Source organism: Oncorhynchus mykiss, chromosome 18 (genome assembly GCF_013265735.2).
Source record: "Oncorhynchus mykiss isolate Arlee chromosome 18, USDA_OmykA_1.1, whole genome shotgun sequence".
Lineage (NCBI taxonomy): Eukaryota > Metazoa > Chordata > Actinopteri > Salmoniformes > Salmonidae > Oncorhynchus > Oncorhynchus mykiss.
This window is the reverse complement of record NC_048582.1, coordinates 14614103-14636576: the sequence shown is the minus strand read 5'-3', so window position 1 is coordinate 14636576 and position 22474 is coordinate 14614103. Positions and strand designations below refer to the sequence as shown.

At 48.0% G+C, this 22474-nt stretch overlaps 1 protein-coding gene across 2 annotated transcripts in view; it reads right to left on the bottom strand.

The window, feature by feature from the left end:
- The window catches only part of LOC110495476 (lysine-specific demethylase 6A), a 55210-nt gene that overhangs the window by 7284 nt on the left and 25452 nt on the right, over positions 1 to 22474 (bottom strand). Inside the window, exons 8-26 of one of the 2 annotated variants that reach the window (XM_021570750.2) lie at positions 21156 to 21190; positions 20471 to 20564; positions 20119 to 20344; positions 19545 to 19764; positions 18562 to 18696; positions 16809 to 16940; positions 16547 to 16624; positions 16338 to 16445; positions 15796 to 16161; positions 14799 to 15586; positions 14487 to 14616; positions 14177 to 14282; positions 13240 to 13445; positions 4772 to 4833; positions 4607 to 4681; positions 4355 to 4503; positions 3766 to 3880; positions 2905 to 3092; positions 2569 to 2710 (exon numbers count right to left, since the gene is read on the bottom strand). In XM_021570750.2, coding sequence (XP_021426425.2) covers positions 2569 to 2710; positions 2905 to 3092; positions 3766 to 3880; positions 4355 to 4503; positions 4607 to 4681; positions 4772 to 4833; positions 13240 to 13445; positions 14177 to 14282; positions 14487 to 14616; positions 14799 to 15586; positions 15796 to 16161; positions 16338 to 16445; positions 16547 to 16624; positions 16809 to 16940; positions 18562 to 18696; positions 19545 to 19764; positions 20119 to 20344; positions 20471 to 20564; positions 21156 to 21190 — 3355 coding nt within the window. The remainder of the gene's footprint in view (positions 1 to 2568; positions 2711 to 2904; positions 3093 to 3765; positions 3881 to 4354; positions 4504 to 4606; positions 4682 to 4771; positions 4834 to 13239; positions 13446 to 14176; positions 14283 to 14486; positions 14617 to 14798; positions 15587 to 15795; positions 16162 to 16337; positions 16446 to 16546; positions 16625 to 16808; positions 16941 to 18561; positions 18697 to 19544; positions 19765 to 20118; positions 20345 to 20470; positions 20565 to 21155; positions 21191 to 22474) is intronic. The other variant, XM_021570751.2, reaches the window with a different exon arrangement.

The following is a 22474-nucleotide window of genomic DNA, read 5'->3' as shown; positions in this document are numbered from 1 at the left end:
ATTATTCAGCCCCCTTAAGTTAATACTTTGTAGCGCCACCTTTTGCTGCGATTACAGCTGTAAGTCGCTTGGGGTATGTCTCTATCAGTTTTGCACATCGAGAGACTGACATTTTTTCCCATTCCTCCTTGCAAAACAGCTCGAGCTCAGTGAGGTTGGATGGAGAGCATTTGTGAACAGCAGTTTTCAGTTCTTTCCACAGATTCTCGATTGGATTCAGGTCTGGACTTTGACTTGGCCATTCTAACACCTGGATATGTTTATTTTTGAACCATTCCATTGTAGATTTTGCTTTATGTTTTGGATCATTGTCTTGTTGGAAGACAAATCTCCGTCCCAGTCTCAGGTCTTTTGCAGACTCCATCAGGTTCTTCCAGAATGGTCCTGTATTTGGCTCCATCCATCTTCCCATCAATTTTAACCATCTTCCCTGTCCCTGCTGAAGAAAAGCAGGCCCAAACCATGATGCTGCCACCACCATGTTTGACAGTGGGGATGGTGTGTTCAGCTGTGTTGCTTTTACGCCAAACATAACGTTTTGCATTGTTGCCAAAAAGTTCAATTTTGGTTTCATCTGACCAGAGCACCTTCTTCCACATGTTTGGTGTGTCTCCCAGGTGGCTTGTGGCAAACTTTAAACGACACTTTTTATGGATATCTTTAAGAAATGGCTTTCTTCTTGCCACTCTTCCATAAAGGCCAGATTTGTGCAATATACGACTGATTGTTGTCCTATGGACAGAGTCTCCCACCTCAGCTGTAGATCTCTGCAGTTCATCCAGAGTGATCATGGGCCTCTTGGCTGCATCTCTGATCAGTCTTCTCCTTGTATGAGCTGAAAGTTTAGAGGGACAGCCAGGTCTTGGTAGATTTGCAGTGGTCTGATACTCCTTCCATTTCAATATTATCGCTTGCACAGTGCTCCTTGGGATGTTTAAAGCTTGGGAAATCTTTTTGTATCCAAATCCGGCTTTAAAATTCTTCACAACAGTATCTCGGACCTGCCTGGTGTGTTCCTTGTTCTTCATGATGCTCTCTGCGCTTTTAACGGACCTCTGAGACTATCACAGTGCAGGTGCATTTATACGGAGACTTGATTACACACAGGTGGATTGTATTTATCATCATTAGTCATTTAGGTCAACATTGGATCATTCAGAGATCCTCACTGAACTTCTGGAGAGAGTTTGCTGCACTGAAAGTAAAGGGGCTGAATAATTTTGCACGCCCAATTTTTCAGTTTTTGATTTGTTAAAAAAGTTTGAAATATCCAATAAATGTCGTTCCACTTCACGATTGTGTCCCACTTGTTGTTGATTCTTCACAAAAAAAATACAGTTTTATATCTTTATGTTTGAAGCCTGAAATGTGGCAAAAGGTCGCAAAGTTCAAGGGGGCCGAATACTTTCGCAAGGCACTGTACATCTAAATATTGCACATGGGAAAAAAACAATGTAGAAATAGAATGAAAAAACAGGCATTCTATTTTTGCTCTAATATAGTGGCCAGTCTAGTAGACGATCAAGTGCACAAGGCAACATTTGTACATAAATAACGTTCACTGAGTAAAACATGTAATATTCCCCCCCCTCACTCACACTAAAGTTTTACTGTCAAATTCAACACAACAAAAGCATCATCTTTGGGCTACACTGCACGTTATTACATTGTACACTTTCTGCCTGTGGACATCTGTTCTACAATATGCCAGCAGAGCATGATACCCTTTGTTGGCATAATTGATCTCTTTCAGGCAGAGAGTACACCTGGCACACCTCTTTTTATCCACTGCAAGGAGTCATATACCAGTTAATAATATAGCGAATTGGTTAGGTTACTAACGTTAGCGCATCTAGCTAGCTATCGGACTTCATTAGGCAGCAAATTTAAAAAAAAACAAACTCAATTATTTGATCAGTTAAGTTGGCGAATGTTGCTCGACATTTTTCTGGCTAGCTAACGGTGAATTCGATCCAGCTACCACAGCAAGATATTTAATAATGCTTACAATTCTTGATCCACCCCACTTTCTCCCTCACCTCAAAAACTTTCCAAATGCCAGTTGTTTTTCGGTTGCAGCTCATGAAGTACGCTTCCTCACCTTCTCACCCCGTCTCCGTGGTCAAACCTCTCACCTACCTCTTCGTTATGGTTCAGGGATACGCTACTGTAACTGGCAAACTGCCTTTGCACCCTACTGCTGTCTTTCCAGAGCGCGGGCTGATTCTCTAACTAGCAAATTGATTGTCTCTTCTCTCTTCAGTCATGTGCTGCGCTGCATTCCGTTGTTATGTGAATGATTGGCTGAGCCTTGGATACAGCCAGTATTGCACCTAACGCACATCACTCGTTCGATTACAGCCAGTTGTGATCCAAAGCACCGCCCCCTCTCATCAGATCTACACGAATCACGTAGGTCACCTATTTTGGCGTATTTCGCTGAGAGGAGACTAGTTTGCATCCCTGTGTCACTCTCCACCCCTCATGACAGACTGGACACACAGTTGTAACATGTGGCAGGAGAGATGCTCACAGGGAGAAACTAAACTGTAAAAGACGGTGACTTACTTGATCATCTGGAAGAGCTTGTGGTCGGACACCTTGATGTTGCGGGCCATGTTCCAGGAGAGGTGCACCATGGGTACATGTGACTTGACGCTCTGGAGCTTGTTCCACTCGTAACGCTCCACGGCCAGCTTGTACTGGTGGGCTGTGGATGTTGTGAAATTAATTACAACACTTTACAGGTCTAGAAACAGCTGACAAACTGATCCTGGAGTCAACTATCACTTTAAAAGATAATATCCATGTATTAAATTGTATTCATAAATAGGTATTTTTTTAAATTACTAAGTGTTTTTCCAGTAACCGAAGGAGCAAACAAAAGCTGCATCGGGGGCTTACCACTGAGGGGTCCTACGTTCCAGGCAATGTTGTTGCACCAGCCGATGGCCTGGACCCAGTGGACGGTGCCAGTGTTGAGCCATACCAGGTCCCCCGGCCGCTGGATGAACCGGTAGACAGGCACATCTGCCTCATACAGGTCCTCCAGGTTGGGCCACCACGAACCCATCAGGAAGTTGATGTTGTTTCTGATGGAGAGCGAGGGGGAGGAAAAGAGCGAGGGGGAGGAAAAGAGCGAGGGGGAGGAAAAGAGCGAGGGGGAGGAAAAGAGCGAGGGGGAGGAAAAGAGCGAGGGGGAGGAAAAGAGCGAGGGGGAGGAAAAGAGCGAGGGGGAGGAAAAGAGCGAGGGGGAGGAAAAGAGCGAGGGGGAGGAAAAGAGCGAGGGGGAGGAAAAGAGCGAGGGGGGTATTTCTTTTCAGCATTTTCTAATTTCTGTAAGAGATGTGGAATTAGGACTCGTATTAAAGACCATCTAATTTCAGTCTTGTCTGTCTTCTGGGCCATTCCTTTGTCTGTATTTAAAATCAGAATAGTTTTGTTGTGGAAGGCCAGAGAGAAGAGATGGGTTAGTTAGATCTCCCTTGTTTCATTAATGCCCTCATTCCTGGATTCAATTCAGCTTCCTTCCTTCCACTCAATATCTCCCTGAATCACTCCTTTTCCATTCAGACAGTTTTCTCTTCGTGTTCAAAGCGAGCCACAAAAGAAACCGACCCTCACCTTGACACCCCATCTGATGTCGTTCTTTTTCTTTTCTCTGCTGTTCTCGCAGACCCCCCCCCCCCCCCCCATTTCTCATTCACTGACATCATCACTAGTTTAATGTATTATCACTAGCCTCTATGGTTGTTTGGTCCTTACTTTTCACAGAAGTTGCTCATCACTCCCCAGTAGGGTTCTGGCACAGCAAACCACTCACAGTCCCCAGGGCCGATGTTGATGTTGACAGAGCAGAAGTTATTGTGTTCCTGATGACCTGGACCACAGAGATAAAGCAAGACCGAGTTAGAACTGTATTATGTCATTTTTTGGTCGACCCCCAAAATAAAACCACATAGAAATGTTATTTAGAGATCTGTCATTCTCATTGAAAGCAAGTCTAGAACGAGAACGCGCTAGATCTGTGAGAAATTTCCATGCTTCCCATTCTTTCGTTTTTGCCTGCTGAAAATACTATATTCTTGGTTCTGGAAAATATATTTCACAGCGGTTTAATGATTCTCTACACTGTACTTGCTTGTCTTGGCACAAAGTGAAGTAGGCAAACTATTAGAATTTCAACCAGGAAATGGTAGAGGGATTTCTGCATAGTGCATCTTTAACAGTCTGTCTTTGTAACTCATAAGTATCAATATAAAAAAAGCACTAGAAACTGCAACAGCTTGTCCTATAAAATTGTATCGCTGTACCGTGCCCATGCCTAATATGTACAGTGTGTGTGTGCATCTACCTGGTATCCTGCTGCCGGGGACCTTCATGTAGAGCTGGACAGTGTTCATGCCCAGGATGGTGTGTCCTACGTGGCTGAGCAGATTGCCAGCAGACACCACCCTGGCGAACGCAGGCAGCTTACTCAGCTCCTGCAGCTGTAGCTTCCACCTGGGGGACGAGGAGAAAGGGGGTGTGTTCAGAGGAAGCAATGGGGTTTAGAAATATTTTGCAACGTGTGACCAATGCCATGTCTGACCACACAAGCACGTACTTTCTTTCGTCCGACACGTCGATGTTGGTCCCAAATTTGATGTGCTTTAGGGGACCCCTCCTTTTGCGTGCCACACTGAACACAGCAGGAAGAAATGATGATTAGAAAAGGTTCAAAGGTTGTGAATCTATCAGTGAGAAATCCTGACAGGTGTGTGTTGCTCACCTCTCTGCTGATGCTGGCTCAGCGTCTGAGGGCTCCTTCAACGCCTTCTTCTCATTCTCCTCCTGAGAGTAAAGAGGATCCCATTCAAAAAGACACCGAGCATTGGGAAACAGGTCTGTGTGTGTCAGGGTTTCTACATTTCTAAATGAAATCGCATCTTAACAGTTTTGGTACATGATTAAAAAGAGCTACTATTTTTATTTTTCAACTGGTAATAAGGCGCGCCTCCCATTCACTATGAAAGTGCAGGCCAACAAGCTATCAGCGCGTCACCCACCACTTTACAATGTGAGCTGGAGGCAGTATGCATTTTGAAAACATACTTAAAAATGTTGAAACCTGAATGTTTATTTTCATTTCAATAATAAAGTTGTTTCTCAAAACCACTGTCACGTGGTTAATCAAAAATCGGAAATAAAATGATACAAATCTAAAAGTGAAGTCAACTAAGGTGAGACCACCAGCCTGCCATATGGACACTTATACCCCGTGATCCATTGGCAGCTAAAGAAATGACTGCATGGAACTCAGCCTATAGACCAATACAGCAGTAGGCTATAACGTCCATTGCTCTTTCACATCGACTGGTGATTATCGAGGGGGAGATTGTCGGAAAGATTGATCAAGATCGCTTACTGCAAGGAACTACAGTATAGTTTTAATATATTATCATTCACAGTGGATGTTAAAAAAAACAGCAGCAGGACAGGTGTGTCTATGCATCCTCAGGCGTGCACTCCCTCAACATTATCAGGACAGAGAAACCAGACATGCTCACATGGAGGACTCCAAACAAAACAGAATTAAAAACATTTACAAATCTCGTAATTGGTTACGAAATAAACCAAAACTCGTTTCTCACAAGTGTAGCAGGTTGTGAACTCTGCAAACAACGTTCCCACTCTTGAGAATGGTAAATGACTCATTAATACAAGCTAGGGCTGGGCTATATGACGATATATATCGCTTGACAATAGAAAAATGTCTATAGTTTCATATTGTGCTCTATCATTTATTTCATTTTGTCACAAATCACTCTTTACAGCAAATTTGCAACACAAACAAACAAACATGGAAGAGAGTGAACGTGACACAGAGCAGAGACAGGGAGCTCGTACCTAAGAGGGTCAACGTTGGTCGCATGGACGTAGTTTGGGTATGAAAAGTCTGAAAACCATCCAACGCAAAATATGCAGCAGGACGGTCCCGACAACAGGCTCAAACACCACTAACCTCCTTTACCATGTGAAACAGGCTGGTCCCGACAACAGGCTCAAACACCACTAACCTCCTTTACCATGTGGAACAGGCCGGTCCCGACAACAGGCTCAAACACCACTAACCTCCTTTACCATGTGAAACAGGCCGGTCCCGACAACAGGCTCAAACACCACTAACCTCCTTTACCATGTGGAACAGGCCGGTCCCGACAACAGGCTCAAACACCACTAACCTCCTTTACCATGTGAAACAGGCCGGTCCCTCCAACAGGCTCAAACACCACTAACCTCCTTTACCATGTGGAACAGGCTGGTCCCGACAACAGGCTCAAACACCACTAACCTCCTTTACCATGTGAAACAGGCCGGTCCCGACAACAGGCTCAAACACCACTAACCTCCTTTACCATGTGAAACAGGCTGGTCCCTCCAACAGGCTCAAACACCACTAACCTCCTTTACCATGTGGAACAGGCTGGTCCCGACAACAGGCTCAAACACCACTAACCTCCTTTACCATGTGGAACAGGCTGGTCCCTCCAACAGGCTCAAACACCACTAACCTCCTTTACCATGTGGAACAGGCCGGTCCCTCCAACAGGCTCAAACACCACTAACCTCCTTTACCATGTGGAACAGGCTGGTCCCTCCAACAGGCTCAAACACCACTAACCTCCTTTACCATGTGGAACAGGCCGGTCCCGACAACAGGCTCAAACACCACTAACCTCCTTTACCATGTGGAACAGGCCGGTCCCGACAACAGGCTCAAACACCACTAACCTCCTTTACCATGTGGAACAGGCTGGTCCCTCCAACAGGCTCAAACACCACTAACCTCCTTTACCATGTGGAACAGGCCGGTCCCTCCAACAGGCTCAAACACCACTAACCTCCTTTACCATGTGGAACAGGCTGGTCCCTCCAACAGGCTCAAACACCACTAACCTCCTTTACCATGTGAAACAGGCTGGTCCCGACAACAGGCTCAAACACCACTAACCTCCTTTACCATGTGGAACAGGACGGTCCCGACAACAGGCTCAAACACCACTAACCTCCTTTACCATGTGAAACAGGCTGGTCCCGACAACAGGCTCAAACACCACTAACCTCCTTTACCATGTGAAACAGGACGGTCCCGACAACAGGCTCAAACACCACTAACCTCCTTTACCATGTGGAACAGGCCGGTCCCGACAACAGGCTCAAACACCACTAACCTCCTTTACCATGTGAAACAGGCCGGTCCCGACAACAGGCTCAAACACCACTAACCTCCTTTACCATGTGGAACAGGCCGGTCCCGACAACAGGCTCAAACACCACTAACCTCCTTTACCATGTGAAACAGGCTGGTCCCGACAACAGGCTCAAACACCACTAACCTCCTTTACCATGTGGAACAGGCCGGTCCCTCCAACAGGCTCAAACACCACTAACCTCCTTTACCATGTGGAACAGTACGGTCCCGACAACAGGCTCAAACACCACTAACCTCCTTTACCATGTGAAACAGTACGGTCCCGACAACAGGCTCAAACACCACTAACCTCCTTTACCATGTGGAACAGGACGGTCCCGACAACAGGCTCAAACACCACTAACCTCCTTTACCATGTGGAACAGTACGGTCCCGACAACAGGCTCAAACACCACTAACCTCCTTTACCATGTGGAACAGGCTGGTCCCGACAACAGGCTCAAACACCACTAACCTCCTTTACCATGTGAAACAGGCTGGTCCCGACAACAGGCTCAAACACCACTAACCTCCTTTACCATGTGGAACAGGCTGGTCCCGACAACAGGCTCAAACACCACTAACCTCCTTTACCATGTGGAACAGGCTGGTCCCGACAACAGGCTCAAACACCACTAACCTCCTTTACCATGTGAAACAGGCCGGTCCCGACAACAGGCTCAAACACCACTAACCTCCTTTACCATGTGGAACAGTACGGTCCCGACAACAGGCTCAAACACCACTAACCTCCTTTACCATGTGGAACAGGCTGGTCCCGACAACAGGCTCAAACACCACTAACCTCCTTTACCATGTGAAACAGGCTGGTCCCGACAACAGGCTCAAACACCACTAACCTCCTTTACCATGTGGAACAGTACGGTCCCTCCAACAGGCTCAAACACCACTAACCTCCTTTACCATGTGAAACAGGCTGGTCCCGACAACAGGCTCAAACACCACTAACCTCCTTTACCATGTGGAACAGGCTGGTCCCGACAACAGGCTCAAACACCACTAACCTCCTTTACCATGTGAAACAGGCCGGTCCCGACAACAGGCTCAAACACCACTAACCTCCTTTACCATGTGGAACAGTACGGTCCCGACAACAGGCTCAAACACCACTAACCTCCTTTACCATGTGGAACAGGCTGGTCCCGACAACAGGCTCAAACACCACTAACCTCCTTTACCATGTGAAACAGGCTGGTCCTGACAACAGGCTCAAACACCACTAACCTCCTTTACCATGTGGAACAGGACGGTCCCTCCAACAGGCTCAAACACCACTAACCTCCTTTACCATGTGGAACAGGCTGGTCCCGACAACAGGCTCAAACACCACTAACCTCCTTTACCATGTGGAACAGGCTGGTCCCGACAACAGGCTCAAACACCACTAACCTCCTTTACCATGTGGAACAGGACGGTCCCGACAACAGGCTCAAACACCACTAACCTCCTTTACCATGTGAAACAGGCTGGTCCCGACAACAGGCTCAAACACCACTAACCTCCTTTACCATGTGGAACAGGCTGGTCCCGACAACAGGCTCAAACACCACTAACCTCCTTTACCATGTGGAACAGGCTGGTCCCTCCAACAGGCTCAAACACCACTAACCTCCTTTACCATGTGAAACAGGCTGGTCCCGACAACAGGCTCAAACACCACTAACCTCCTTTACCATGTGGAACAGGCTGGTCCCTCCAACAGGCTCAAACACCACTAACCTCCTTTACCATGTGGAACAGGCTGGTCCCGACAACAGGCTCAAACACCACTAACCTCCTTTACCATGTGGAACAGGCTGGTCCCGACAACAGGCTCAAACACCACTAACCTCCTTTACCATGTGGAACAGGCTGGTCCCGACAACAGGCTCAAACACCACTAACCTCCTTTACCATGTGGAACAGGACGGTCCCTCCAACAGGCTCAAACACCACTAACCTCCTTTACCATGTGGAACAGTACGGTCCCGACAACAGGCTCAAACACCACTAACCTCCTTTACCATGTGGAACAGGACGGTCCCGACAACAGGCTCAAACACCACTAACCTCCTTTACCATGTGGAACAGGACGGTCCCGACAACAGGCTCAAACACCACTAACCTCCTTTACCATGTGGAACAGTACGGTCCCGACAACAGGCTCAAACACCACTAACCTCCTTTACCATGTGGAACAGTACGGTCCCGACAACAGGCTCAAACACCACTAACCTCCTTTACCATGTGGAACAGTACGGTCCCGACAACAGGCTCAAACACCACTAACCTCCTTTACCATGTGGAACAGGCCGGTCCCGACAACAGGCTCAAACACCACTAACCTCCTTTACCATGTGGAACAGGCTGGTCCCGACAACAGGCTCAAACACCACTAACCTCCTTTACCATGTGGAACAGGCCGGTCCCGACAACAGGCTCAAACACCACTAACCTCCTTTACCATGTGGAACAGGCTGGTCCCGACAACAGGCTCAAACACCACTAACCTCCTTTACCATGTGGAACAGGACGGTCCCGACAACAGGCTCAAACACCACTAACCTCCTTTACCATGTGAAACAGGCTGGTCCCGACAACAGGCTCAAACACCACTAACCTCCTTTACCATGTGGAACAGGCTGGTCCCGACAACAGGCTCAAACACCACTAACCTCCTTTACCATGTGAAACAGGACGGTCCCGACAACAGGCTCAAACACCACTAACCTCCTTTACCATGTGAAACAGGCTGGTCCCGACAACAGGCTCAAACACCACTAACCTCCTTTACCATGTGGAACAGGCTGGTCCCTCCAACAGGCTCAAACACCACTAACCTCCTTTACCATGTGAAACAGGCCGGTCCCGACAACAGGCTCAAACACCACTAACCTCCTTTACCATGTGGAACAGGCTGGTCCCGACAACAGGCTCAAACACCACTAACCTCCTTTACCATGTGGAACAGGACGGTCCCGACAACAGGCTCAAACACCACTAACCTCCTTTACCATGTGGAACAGGACGGTCCCGACAACAGGCTCAAACACCACTAACCTCCTTTACCATGTGGAACAGGCTGGTCCCGACAACAGGCTCAAACACCACTAACCTCCTTTACCATGTGGAACAGGCTGGTCCCTCCAACAGGCTCAAACACCACTAACCTCCTTTACCATGTGAAACAGGCTGGTCCCGACAACAGGCTCAAACACCACTAACCTCCTTTACCATGTGGAACAGGCCGGTCCCGACAACAGGCTCAAACACCACTAACCTCCTTTACCATGTGGAACAGGCTGGTCCCGACAACAGGCTCAAACACCACTAACCTCCTTTACCATGTGAAACAGGCTGGTCCCGACAACAGGCTCAAACACCACTAACCTCCTTTACCATGTGGAACAGGCTGGTCCCGACAACAGGCTCAAACACCACTAACCTCCTTTACCATGTGGAACAGGACGGTCCCGACAACAGGCTCAAACACCACTAACCTCCTTTACCATGTGGAACAGGACGGTCCCGACAACAGGCTCAAACACCACTAACCTCCTTTACCATGTGAAACAGGCCGGTCCCGAAAACAGGCTCAAACACCACTAACCTCCTTTACCATGTGGAACAGTACGGTCCCGACAACAGGCTCAAACACCACTAACCTCCTTTACCATGTGAAACAGGCCGGTCCCGACAACAGGCTCAAACACCACTAACCTCCTTTACCATGTGAAACAGGCCGGTCCCGACAACAGGCTCAAACACCACTAACCTCCTTTACCATGTGGAACAGGACGGTCCCGACAACAGGCTCAAACACCACTAACCTCCTTTACCATGTGAAACAGGCCGGTCCCGACAACAGGCTCAAACACCACTAACCTCCTTTACCATGTGGAACAGGCCGGTCCCGACAACAGGCTCAAACACCACTAACCTCCTTTACCATGTGGAACAGGCCGGTCCCGACAACAGGCTCAAACACCACTAACCTCCTTTACCATGTGGAACAGCACGGTCCCGACAACAGGCTCAAACACCACTAACCTCCTTTACCATGTGAAACAGGCCGGTCCCGACAACAGGCTCAAACACCACTAACCTCCTTTACCATGTGAAACAGGCTGGTCCCGACAACAGGCTCAAACACCACTAACCTCCTTTACCATGTGAAACAGGCCGGTCCCGACAACAGGCTCAAACACCACTAACCTCCTTTACCATGTGGAACAGGACGGTCCCGACAACAGGCTCAAACACCACTAACCTCCTTTACCATGTGGAACAGGACGGTCCCGACAACAGGCTCAAACACCACTAACCTCCTTTACCATGTGAAACAGGCCGGTCCCGACAACAGGCTCAAACACCACTAACCTCTTACCCCCTACGCAGGAGTCATGTGGAACAGGACGGTCCCGACAACAGGCTCAAACACCACTAACCTCTTACCCCCTACGCAGGAGTCATGTGGAACAGGACGGTCCCGACAACAGGCTCAAACACCACTAACCTCTTACCCCCTACGCAGGAGTCATGTGGAACAGGACGGTCCCGACAACAGGCTCAAACACCACTAACCTCTTACCCCCTACGCAGGAGTCATGTGGAACAGGACGGTCCCGACAACAGGCTCAAACACCACTAACCTCTTACCCCCTACGCAGGAGTCATGTGGAACAGGACGGTCCCGACAACAGGCTCAAACACCACTAACCTCTTACCCCCTACGCAAGAATCATGTGAAACAGTACGGAGAGAGTCTACGGATGAGACCCAAAAAAAACGATTTCTAAATTGAATTTACAGAAAATGTGCTATATCGTGACATGTATTGTTATCAGGATATGACATTTTGGCCATATCGCGCAGCCCTAATACACGCAATACCATAAAACAATGTTACCAAATGACAGGGATTAACGGTACATTTACTACTGGTGATGGAATACCACGACTGTGCACAGCTGTCATCAAGGCAAAGGATGGTTACTTAGAAGAATCTCAAATATAATTTAATTAGTTTAACACTTTTTTGGTTACTACATGATTCCATGTGTGTTATTTCATAGTTTTGATGTCTTACTATTATTCTACAATGTAGAAAACTGGAAAATTAAAAACCCTTGAATAAGTAGGTGTTGTTAAACTTTTGACTGGTACTGTATGTAATTGGGAATTGATCAAAAAAAGAAAAATATTCACACAATGAATGCATAAGATTTGGCAGGAAACAGCCGAGTCATTCTGGAGAGCGACTCGCCTCTATCTTCGCCACACACCCCTCCCCTTCTTGTCTAAACATTTAAAATTATACTCAACACACATTATCTTCATATTTGAGATGTTTTTCTACTGACAGCCACAACTCAGAGGCTCATTGCCACACGCGTTGCCCACATTACAGGCTTCCCAAATAGGCATAGGCCTAGAAGCTTGTGATTTGTAACAGTCAGATATTTTTGTCAAAATAAGCTAATGATCCTCGATCCCGCTGTGGCCAAGTCATGCTCTCTGGTAAAGTATTTTGAATGATTACAGACATTTTATTACATGTACTTCCCTATTGGACCCACCACTATGCCATCTATCTACTGTTCTATTGGTTTTCAGATCAACTTTCTTTAGTTGTCCAGAAGCCAAGGCACCATCCTAGTCATATTAACAACCCATCCTAGTTGTTGCCTCGAGATTCCCATCGGTCACATATAGAACTGCTACCAGGTGACCTGTTTAGAATGGTGTTTCCCAACAAAAATTGTTTTATAGTCTGCTTCATTACAGGAGTTGCCTGTTCTGTTAAGCTGCATTACCATAATCTACATGTGATTTCTGTCATTCTGAGCACCGTGGGTGGATGCCTTACTGGACTACGCACCCAATGCATATGGATCCGGTAAATTTAAATCTTTCCATTCACGTTCTCCAGCGCCACATTTTCCTAACGGAAACCCTGGGTGTATGTTATGTATGTATGCATGCATGCATCTCCCTCTACTAACCCGTAGTGACTCCTGGAAGGAGGCAGCCTGGTACTGGGCATATTTGGCGATGGTGGTGTGACCTCGGCCGCTCTCGCAGCGCCACATCTTCTTGGTACCACTCAGGTCCCAGTTCTCGTCAGCGGGCTGAGACAGCTGGGTACGACACTCAACCAGATGGTCTGGGTTAGCCTCCACTAGGGTCTTAGTAGAGAACAGACCCAGGTCTGAGAGAGGGGGAAAGAGGTAGGAGATGATGAAAAAGAGAGCGAGAGAAAGAGTGAACAAGGGGTAGAAGTGGGCACTCACTCAAAGGGCCTGGAAACCTGCTAATGCTCAAGCTGCATTGGGGCTTGCATAAGTGCAACATCAAAGTTAATGGCCGGCACCAAGGACTCCTTCATGGGGCATTCTCAATTGAATTGGTTCAACTCCTGTGTCCTCTCTCGCCTCCTTTCGAAAAAGGTCAAAGGTAATTGAGGAGAGGCGGCAAAGAGAGGGAGGATTTTAAAGCTCTTTGAAGGAATCAGGTAGGATACTCATAACCATTTATTTTATTTAACTAGGCAAGTCAGTTAAGAACAAATTCTTATTTACAACGACGGCCTACCCCGGCCAAAACCTAACCCGCTGGGCCCTACGGGACTCCCAATCACGGCCGGTCGTGATCAGCCTGTAATCGACCCAGGGTCTGTAGTGACGCCTCTAGCACTGAGGTGCAGTGCCTTAGACCGCTGCGCCACTCGGGAGCAGCAATTGATGAAAGATGGCTATTGAGGAGGGGAGGACTCATCCGTTCACCTACTAACAAATTAACATCTCCACCACCACTTATCGGTTTCAAGGTCACTGAGGAGAGAGGGTGGTGGAAGGACTTTTGCCCAAATGAGAAAAGGCAAAATCGGGTATTGTAATGACAGTCCTAACCAGCAGGTGGCAGTAGAAATGGTAGACTCACCCAGTTTGAGCGCCCCGGCCAGCCCTCTGATGACGGTGACAGGGTTGGAGGGGTTTGTGCAGAACTGGTGCAGCGGAGGGAAGAAGGCATCCCTCTTATTCTCCAGCTGGGGATCAAATACACAATAACATTTTTTTTTAAAAGGACATTCAATATTATTTCAATTGAAAATATACAAGTCTTCAAAACACCACCTTTTGAATGTTGAGTGTATATACATTTGTAAGATTCTCATTAGAATCACAACATTGACTAAAACATTCCCCTTTCATTATTATACTATGACGAGAAGTCTTTCTTCCATACTCACATAGATGCTTGGTGTGGGGGGGTTGAGTTTGTCCTTGGGCAGGACTGGGGAGGGAGGAGGGGGCAGGCGAGGAGGGGGACACTTATCCAGCAGTATACTGCTGCTAGACAAACCGTTCTTCCCCAGGTTTCTGAAAGAGAGAAAAACAGGGAAAGGAGAGACAAATAGAGAACAAGGTACAAACAAGATTAGCCTCTTGGTTTTACAGTATAATCTCTGCTCTGACAGTTCCCTCTACCAACAAATGCAATACTACATCTTCCCAAAAGAGGGAGACAATCAAAAACTGGTACAGGGTCCCCCCAGTCTAACCTGCAGGCCTTGAGCACGTCAGTGGAGGAGGGGTATATGGACACGGAGGAAGAGGATGATGGGGGGGTGCGGGCATGGGGTGGTGTGGGTCTGCGACACGTGGCAGGGGGGTCCGCCTTCAACGGGCTCTGGGAGTCCTCGGAGATGCCCCCCTTGCCGTTGCCATTGACGACGGTGGCGGGTCCGGCTGATGATAATGCTGCGGTGGTGGTGGTGGAGGGGCTGTTGAGGCCGTGCGGGCCCGTCGTCTGGCCGGGCTCGGTGGATTTGGGCGAGGGGGTTGCGGTGGACATGGCGGAGATGGGGGAGGAAGCGGCCGAGGAGATGGCCGGGTGGATGTTGTTGATCTTGTTGTGGGGGGCGGAGGTGGTGGGGTCGCCCCCCTTAGGATTGTCTGAGCTGTGGTGAGGGGACCGGTTGCTCGTCTCGCCGTCTCCCGCCGCCGACTGTACGTGATTGGATAAGCGTTCCGCCGCGGCAGTGCTATTGGCCGTCGTCGTCTCCCCAGGCCCTTTTGTTGCCGTGGATGCGGGGCCGTTGCCGAGGGGCGTGCTCTCTTTGGTAGCAGGGGTGCCGGGTGCTCCACCTGAGGTAGCAGAGTGAGAGGGAGAAGGGGGGGACGGGAGGTGGTTGAGAGCCTGTTGCCGCGGCGACGGGGCGGAGGAATGTCCAACCTGATTGTGGGGCGTCTGTGGGTGCGAGAGGGGGTGGGTTGACCCCCCAGAGGAGGAGAGAGACCCATCCCCATTAGGACCCGCCCAATGTGGAGCGGAACCCTTCTGAAGCCCCTGTAGAGAGAGGGGAGCAGGGAGGGAACCCCACTGTTAGATCAGAATAAGGACTATAGCTAAAAAACATTCAGTAGGTCTAGTTCTCTCCTTACTAAGGAACATCTGAGATAACTAAGCAAGAACTAGCACAGAAAAGAATAGCAGTTCACTCAGAGCCTATATGAGCTTCAAATAGACCTGAATAGAGTGAACAGGTAGAGTCCTACCTGAGTGGAGTTTAGGTGCAGGGCCCGGCGCGCTGTGTCCTGTGATTGGGTGCTTGTGCAGGTGTGAGGTAGTAGTGCGCCGGGCTGCAGGTAAGGCACGTCTCCGTTGGGTCCTGTGGCCGCCACCGGGTCATCATCATTATTATTATTGCCCACAGAAAGTGTGTCAGAGTGTCCGTGTGGTGTCCCGCCTGCCAGAGGCCCGTTGGCCAGTGGTTGAGGGGGGCAGGGAGGCCGCAACGAGCCCTGAGGGGCCAGGTGGGGCCGGGAGAGGGGCAGGCTAGAGTGAGGAGGGGGAAGAGAGTTGGTAGCTGAGGGGCCGTTGGGGAGGGAGGGACGCAGCTGTCCAGATGCATTCTGTCTCATCTGTAGAACAACATAATCACAACATCAGGGTTTAGTCTAATTAACAACAGCACTTTCAGTGGATTAACATGAATTAGTCAATATATTACTCTTCATTAGAATAATTAGAAGGGACATACAGTATACTGCTTGCAGGCCATCAGGTAAACATCTGGGGGTAATAAGTGTGTGTGTACCTGCTGCTGGTGCTGCTGCATTAGGTTGAGTTGTGCCTCCAGCTGCTCCAGCATCTGCAGCTGTAGGGGCTTCAGACTAGCCCGGTTACTCCTCAACTGGTCCAGGAGCTGGGAGCACCGAGGACGTACAGATTAGTGTGTGTATGTGTAGAGACGGAATCAGCAGGGGGACGCAGGTGACGGGCAGGGTGTGTTAAGTGTGTGTTTACCTGCAGTTTCTGTGGTGACAGGTACCAGTTGGGGACTGGCTGCTGTGCCGAGTTACTAGCCCAGGAATCTGGCTGGCTCTGCAAAAGGAGTGTTTGAGAGTTAGGAGTGAGAGATTCCTCATCTTCAGCCAACCTAAAATATTTAAATGGATGCAAGTGGTATTGTAACATACTGCTCACACGATTTCCTATGCTACCTGAGACAATCATGTCTGTTCTACAAAAACACATCAGACCTCCATCTGAATATAGTGTAATATACCTTGGCTGGGCTGGAGGCCCTCCTCCTCTTGGCAGGGCTGGACTGGTCCTCCCCCTGGCCCATAGGGCCCACGTGTGGGGGCAGAGTCTGGCCCGATCCCCCTCCCTCCGAGCTGTGCTGGGGCTTACACGCCTACAGCGAGGGAGGGAGGAGGAGGGAGAGTGAAGGGGTTGCAAGGGAGGGCAGTGAAGGGTGTTGAAAACATGATAGAAGGTAAAGTAGTGAGGTAACGTGCACAGAAAGACAGGAGGGATGCAGGAGAAGAGAGAATGGGACAGGAAGGGGTAGATCACAGGCAGAGATGGAGGGATAAAAGGAGAGCAAGAGAAGAGGGTCGCAGGGAAAATTAAAGGGCAGGTAGCAACGTGAAGGATGGAGAGGAAGTGACAGAATAAAGGGATAGGCAGTTAGAGAGGGAGAACAAAAGCAGGAGGGTGATGTTGGGACTTCAAAACACATACATATTTCTTCCCTGCAATTTTATTTTTTACAAACAATCTGCAATGATACCCTGAAGATGACCGGTAGAGTGGAATTTCTCATCACAACCTGTCAACCCTTTCAAGTTGACCCTTACCCTTATCGCCAACAAAGACGCTTGGCCATACAAAGGCTTCGCCTGCTCATACCACAACGCTAAGCCCTTGGCAGTTGCAGCTCTTAAAACTAAATCATCAAAACGTTCAAAAAGACAACTCCAGGTGTGAATTGTCATCCTCCATTCCACATGAAAATGGATTTGTTGAAAATATGGGTTGTGGTCATAATCAGAACACCTGAAACCATGTCAACCTGTTTTTTTTATGAATACAAGTGAAAGAAAACAACCCTCTCCCGTCTCCTCCCCAAAACAAACATCTGAAGACGGCTTCAGTTTGTATAGACTGATGCTGAGAATTATATTGTACTCAACGAACACACACACACTAGAACTAATGTTGTCTATAATGAAAGTGAATGAAAGGTACTGCAACACTAGTGGGCGCCGTTAGGTTTCAGAGGCAGCAAGGCACCTGATGACCTCAGGATGAATGATAGGTTGAATATCAACCTGGAACTATTCTACTGAGACACAACCTCACCAATCACAACGACAATCAACTGACGTCTTGCCGCTATTCAACAATCGTCTCAGTGGAGAATAGAGTATTTTTTGTTGTATTTGAGTATTTACATTTTTTTTAAATATGTATTTTTATATTGTGTAAATACACTGGATGTCACAATTAAAATGTATTATTTTTGAATGGAGAAATTAAATTAAACCAATTTAATTTAACCAAATTGGTTCTTTGAGCTGTGAAGCCATGATGACAGATACTGGTAGACAGTGGGTAGTGAGGTTGGCCTGTGGCTGTGTCAGGGAGATTGGGGAAGGGAGGAGGGGATTGGGATGGGCAACACCTCCCTTGATCCTGTCAGTCATAACAAAAGCCCTAAGCAGTCATAACATTTGCATGTCATGTCTCAAGCCACTATGACTAGATCGCTGCCTTAACAAGCTACACCTAAAAACCACACCAGGTACAGCTATATGAATGACTGTTACCAAGGGTTTTTCCAGTCACTAACGTTTCCAGATTGTGAGCATAACTTGGTTAAATTGGTTCTTATGACTGCTCTAGGGCATCGGTTACTCCACAGGAAGACTCATGGAGAAGCTCCAGGTGATGTGTTGCCCGTTGGCGGTGGGGGTGGTGTGTGTAGAGGGTTGTGTGTGGGGGTGTGGGGGAAGTGGTCTATCTGGTCTCACCTGCGGTGCAGTGTTCAGGCCACCCTGCCTGGAGGTTAGCTCTGCTGGGATTGGTAGACTCCAGGCCTCATCAATAAGAGGAAGCATTTTACTTTTACTCTGTAGACTAGTGACCTGGGGGTTACTCAACTGAGCCTATGGAATGGAAAACGTGTGAAAACAACATTTTAATGACTTAAAATGATCTTACGATCAAAATGTTATTGTCTTGTTACGGTCGCTCTCATGTAGCCGGTTAGCTACTAGCTTGGCCTATCAGTGGCCCCATCTGTTACTGAGGATTGAATATGTTTGCCCATTATGGTCTTTAGTAGAGTGGTCAACCAAACAGGGAAGTTGGGGGTCATATGTGCACTTTGAATGAATTTACACAACACAATCATTAAAACAAACCATCACGTTGTCTTAATGCCAGGGAATTATGCTCAAATTACTGGTGACTGGAGAATGTTCCCTCATTCATACATACAGATGAATGCGGGGTAATGTTTTTACATCAAAATGGACAAGACACATGGGGTATGGGACTGGAGGAGCCTGGTTCCACTGTGAACACACACAGATTTGCCTTCTGGTATTCAGGAAATGGTTTCCACAATCTGTAGTTCAGAATCAAGTTTGAGTAGCCCAGCAGCTCGGATCATAGGTCTCTCCAGCAGTGGGATTCAAAGTGGGTCTTCAGACCTCTCCCACCCAGTCCAATCAACTCTTAGCCCCTGAACACCCATTTTAGTTCTGAAAGGATGGGAGCAAACATGGTGGTAACTCATCCTAGTCAACAAGAGGGCTAGATTAAACCATTCCCACTTTGCTGACACCTGTCCAAATTCTTTCAGATCTCCAACAGGTGAAAAAAAAGAAGCACCCAACCAGTGGTCAGTGAACTCAGGAGTATCCCCTCCCCTAACCATCTTAGCGGTAGGGAGCTAGGGGTTGATTTGGGACTGAACACCTCCCTCCCGAGTCTCTCCCCCTCTCCTCACCTGCAGGCATTTGATGCGTTGTGTGAGCGCGGTGGCGTTGGAGCAGGCCTTGCTGCGCATGGCGTTGATGTAGCACTTGATGGCGTCATGCGGCTGGCTGCAGGACTCGTAGAGTGTGCCCAGGTCCATCCAGGCAGCGGCGTGGCCGTGGTCCAGCTGCACTGCACAGATGTACGCCTGCAGAGCATCCATGGGCTGGTTCTGTTGCTGGTACAGAACACTAATGGAGAGAGGAAATGATTGAGGAGAGGGGGACAGGGAGAAAAAGGGGTGGGGAGAGGGTTGAATATTGAGAAAGAGGGGTAGAGAGGTTGAATATTGAGAAAGAGGGGTAGAGAGGTTAAATATTGAAAAAGAGGGGTAGGGAGGACAGAGCGGTGAGTGGTAGAGGGTTAAATACATAAAAAAAGAGTAGAGGACACAGTTGTAAGGGGTGGAAAAGGTTAAAGAGAGAGTGGAGTGGAAAGGGTGACAGACAGAATGACAAAGGAGGGAGAGAGATGGGATGGTGAGTGGGAGCGTGATAGCAGAGCAAAACAAAGATGAGAGAGAAGAAGTACGGTCTAATGCGTACCCTATTGAACACCAAGTGTCTGCACTGGCTTCTGATTTGTCTATGGACTGCCTGTAGGAGACGAACGCATCCTGGACCTTGCCAATACTGGAGTAGCACCTGCCCAGGAAGTACCAGGACTGTCCCGAGTTGGGGTCTGCCTCCAGTGATTTCTGCAGACACTGGATGGCATAGCTGTCCTTGTTGGCTCGGTCTCCTAGCTGCTCCACCGTGTGGTGCATCCAGCCTAGTAGAGGGGGAGGGGAGAACACAGAACAATAGGTCAACCTTCCCATCACTAGCCATCATCTCATCCATCCATTTATTCAGTGCCAGACCCAATCTTTCTTTCATCAGCTGTGTGTTGTCTTACCTAGCTGCTGCAGGGTAGTGGCCTTCACCTGTGCTGGGAGATTCTCTGTCTGCAGAAGGCTCTCGTATGCCTCCTTGGCAGCCCGGTATCTCTTCTGCAGAAAACGGGAGAACGAGAGTGAGGGAAGGAGAACGAGAGGGAAAAAAGGGAGGGTGAGAATAACGTGCCATATTTGACAGATTAAGCAGTGTCCCTAGCCTGCACCGAGACATTTGACTCCCAACAGACTGCTGGATGTAATGACTCTGCTGCAGCAACGTCCTACTGACACAGCAGAACACTGACTGATCCACAGCTCTGCACTCCTGTGGTGCTACTGCAGTCAGTCAGCCAACATGGTCCGATTATTAAGAGCTGCTGCTTAAGCCAAAGCAGTGTGAAAGACGAATCACACGGGCATTCGAGAGATAGGGACTCCTGTTACCATGGCAACAACATGGAACTGGCCGAGAGGGAAACCCATCCATTTTCTATGATGCGTGGTCATTTGATCACAACACAAGGCTCTCTCGGATCAATTAGCCTAGCTGATAAAACGCTAGCTAGCATAGAATAGTTGTGTAGTTAATATTTTAGGGTAAGTGTAACTTATTCTTGAACAGCGTTGTTGAATACTTATTGAAAAGGAAAGCTAGTAGCTACAGTAAACAATTCAATGAGATAAGAAGAAAAGGACAAGGCTTACCTGAATCTCATACAAATGGGCGATGTGGAACTGAACTGAGGAAGAGAAGGACAAAAAAAAAAAAATTGTTGGCTACTTCAGAGAAAAATTCCAACATTCAGCATCAAAATTCTAGTCAAAATGGAACGACTCCAGTAAAAACAGAAATGATTGCAGTTAATCCACTGTGTTGAACAGATGAGCTGCTAGGCTGTCTCCTCCGGTGGCAGCAGGTTGACTTGTCTGTAGAGCAGTACTGTGTGTCTCTGAGCAGAGTGAATGAGCCCAACCAGACTGATACACAGAGGTGAGACTGCCCTTGATGTACCCGTGTGTGTGAGAAAGACCGAGAGAGGATGTGTGTGTGTGTAACAGAGATAGAAAGGACGCGTGTGAGAGAGAGAAAGAGAGGGAGGATGTGTGTTTGTCCCTGTGCCTGATTGGAAACACTCCAGCGGGACGGGAATTGGGGGTCTCCTAGGTAACAGGTTCCAGGCGATAGGAGCCAGTAGAGGGGGAGAAAGCCGAATGAAATAACAATAATATCATGCAGTGTAATGTTTTCGGTATGCTAGATAAACCCTACCACGCCACCTCCTTTCACTCTGATCAAATACATTGTTACAGTTGTTGGATTAGCTACAGTGCCTTCTGAAAGTATTCACACCCCTTGACTTTTTCCACATTGTGTTGCATTACAGCCCAAATTTAAAATAGATTAAATTGAGATGTGTTGTCACTGGCCTACACATACACGTCACATGGCAGCAGGTAGTCAAGTGGTTAGAGCGTTGGACTAGTAACCGAAAGGTTGGAAGACCGAATCCCCGAGCTGACAAGGTAAAAATCTGTCGTTCCGCCCCTGAACAAGGCTGTTAAATTATGGCATGATTCCACTATTTGTATTACTTTGCATCACTGTCAATGACATACTTCTAACCGCAAAGTCCACTATTGTGGCTAGCGTCACAGATGCGTTCGATCACCATTAATCAAATAAGAACCGTCTTATAAATTAGGGTTATTTTAGATGACACCTAGATATATAGTTCGCTAACTAAGGCAAGGGCCGATTTGAAGGTTTTACTGCTAACCTACAAAGCATTAGATGGGCTTGCCGTCTTTCCGTTTTGGTCCTGCCGTACATACGCTACGGTCACAAGACGCAGGCCTCCTAATTGTCCCTAGAATTTCTAAGCAAACAGCTGGAGGCAGGGCTTTCTCTTATAGAGCGCCCTTTTTATGGAATTGTCTGCCTACCCGTGTGAGAGACGCAAACTCGGTCTCAACCTTTAAGTCTTTACTGAAGACTCATCTCTTCAGTGGGTCATATGATTGAG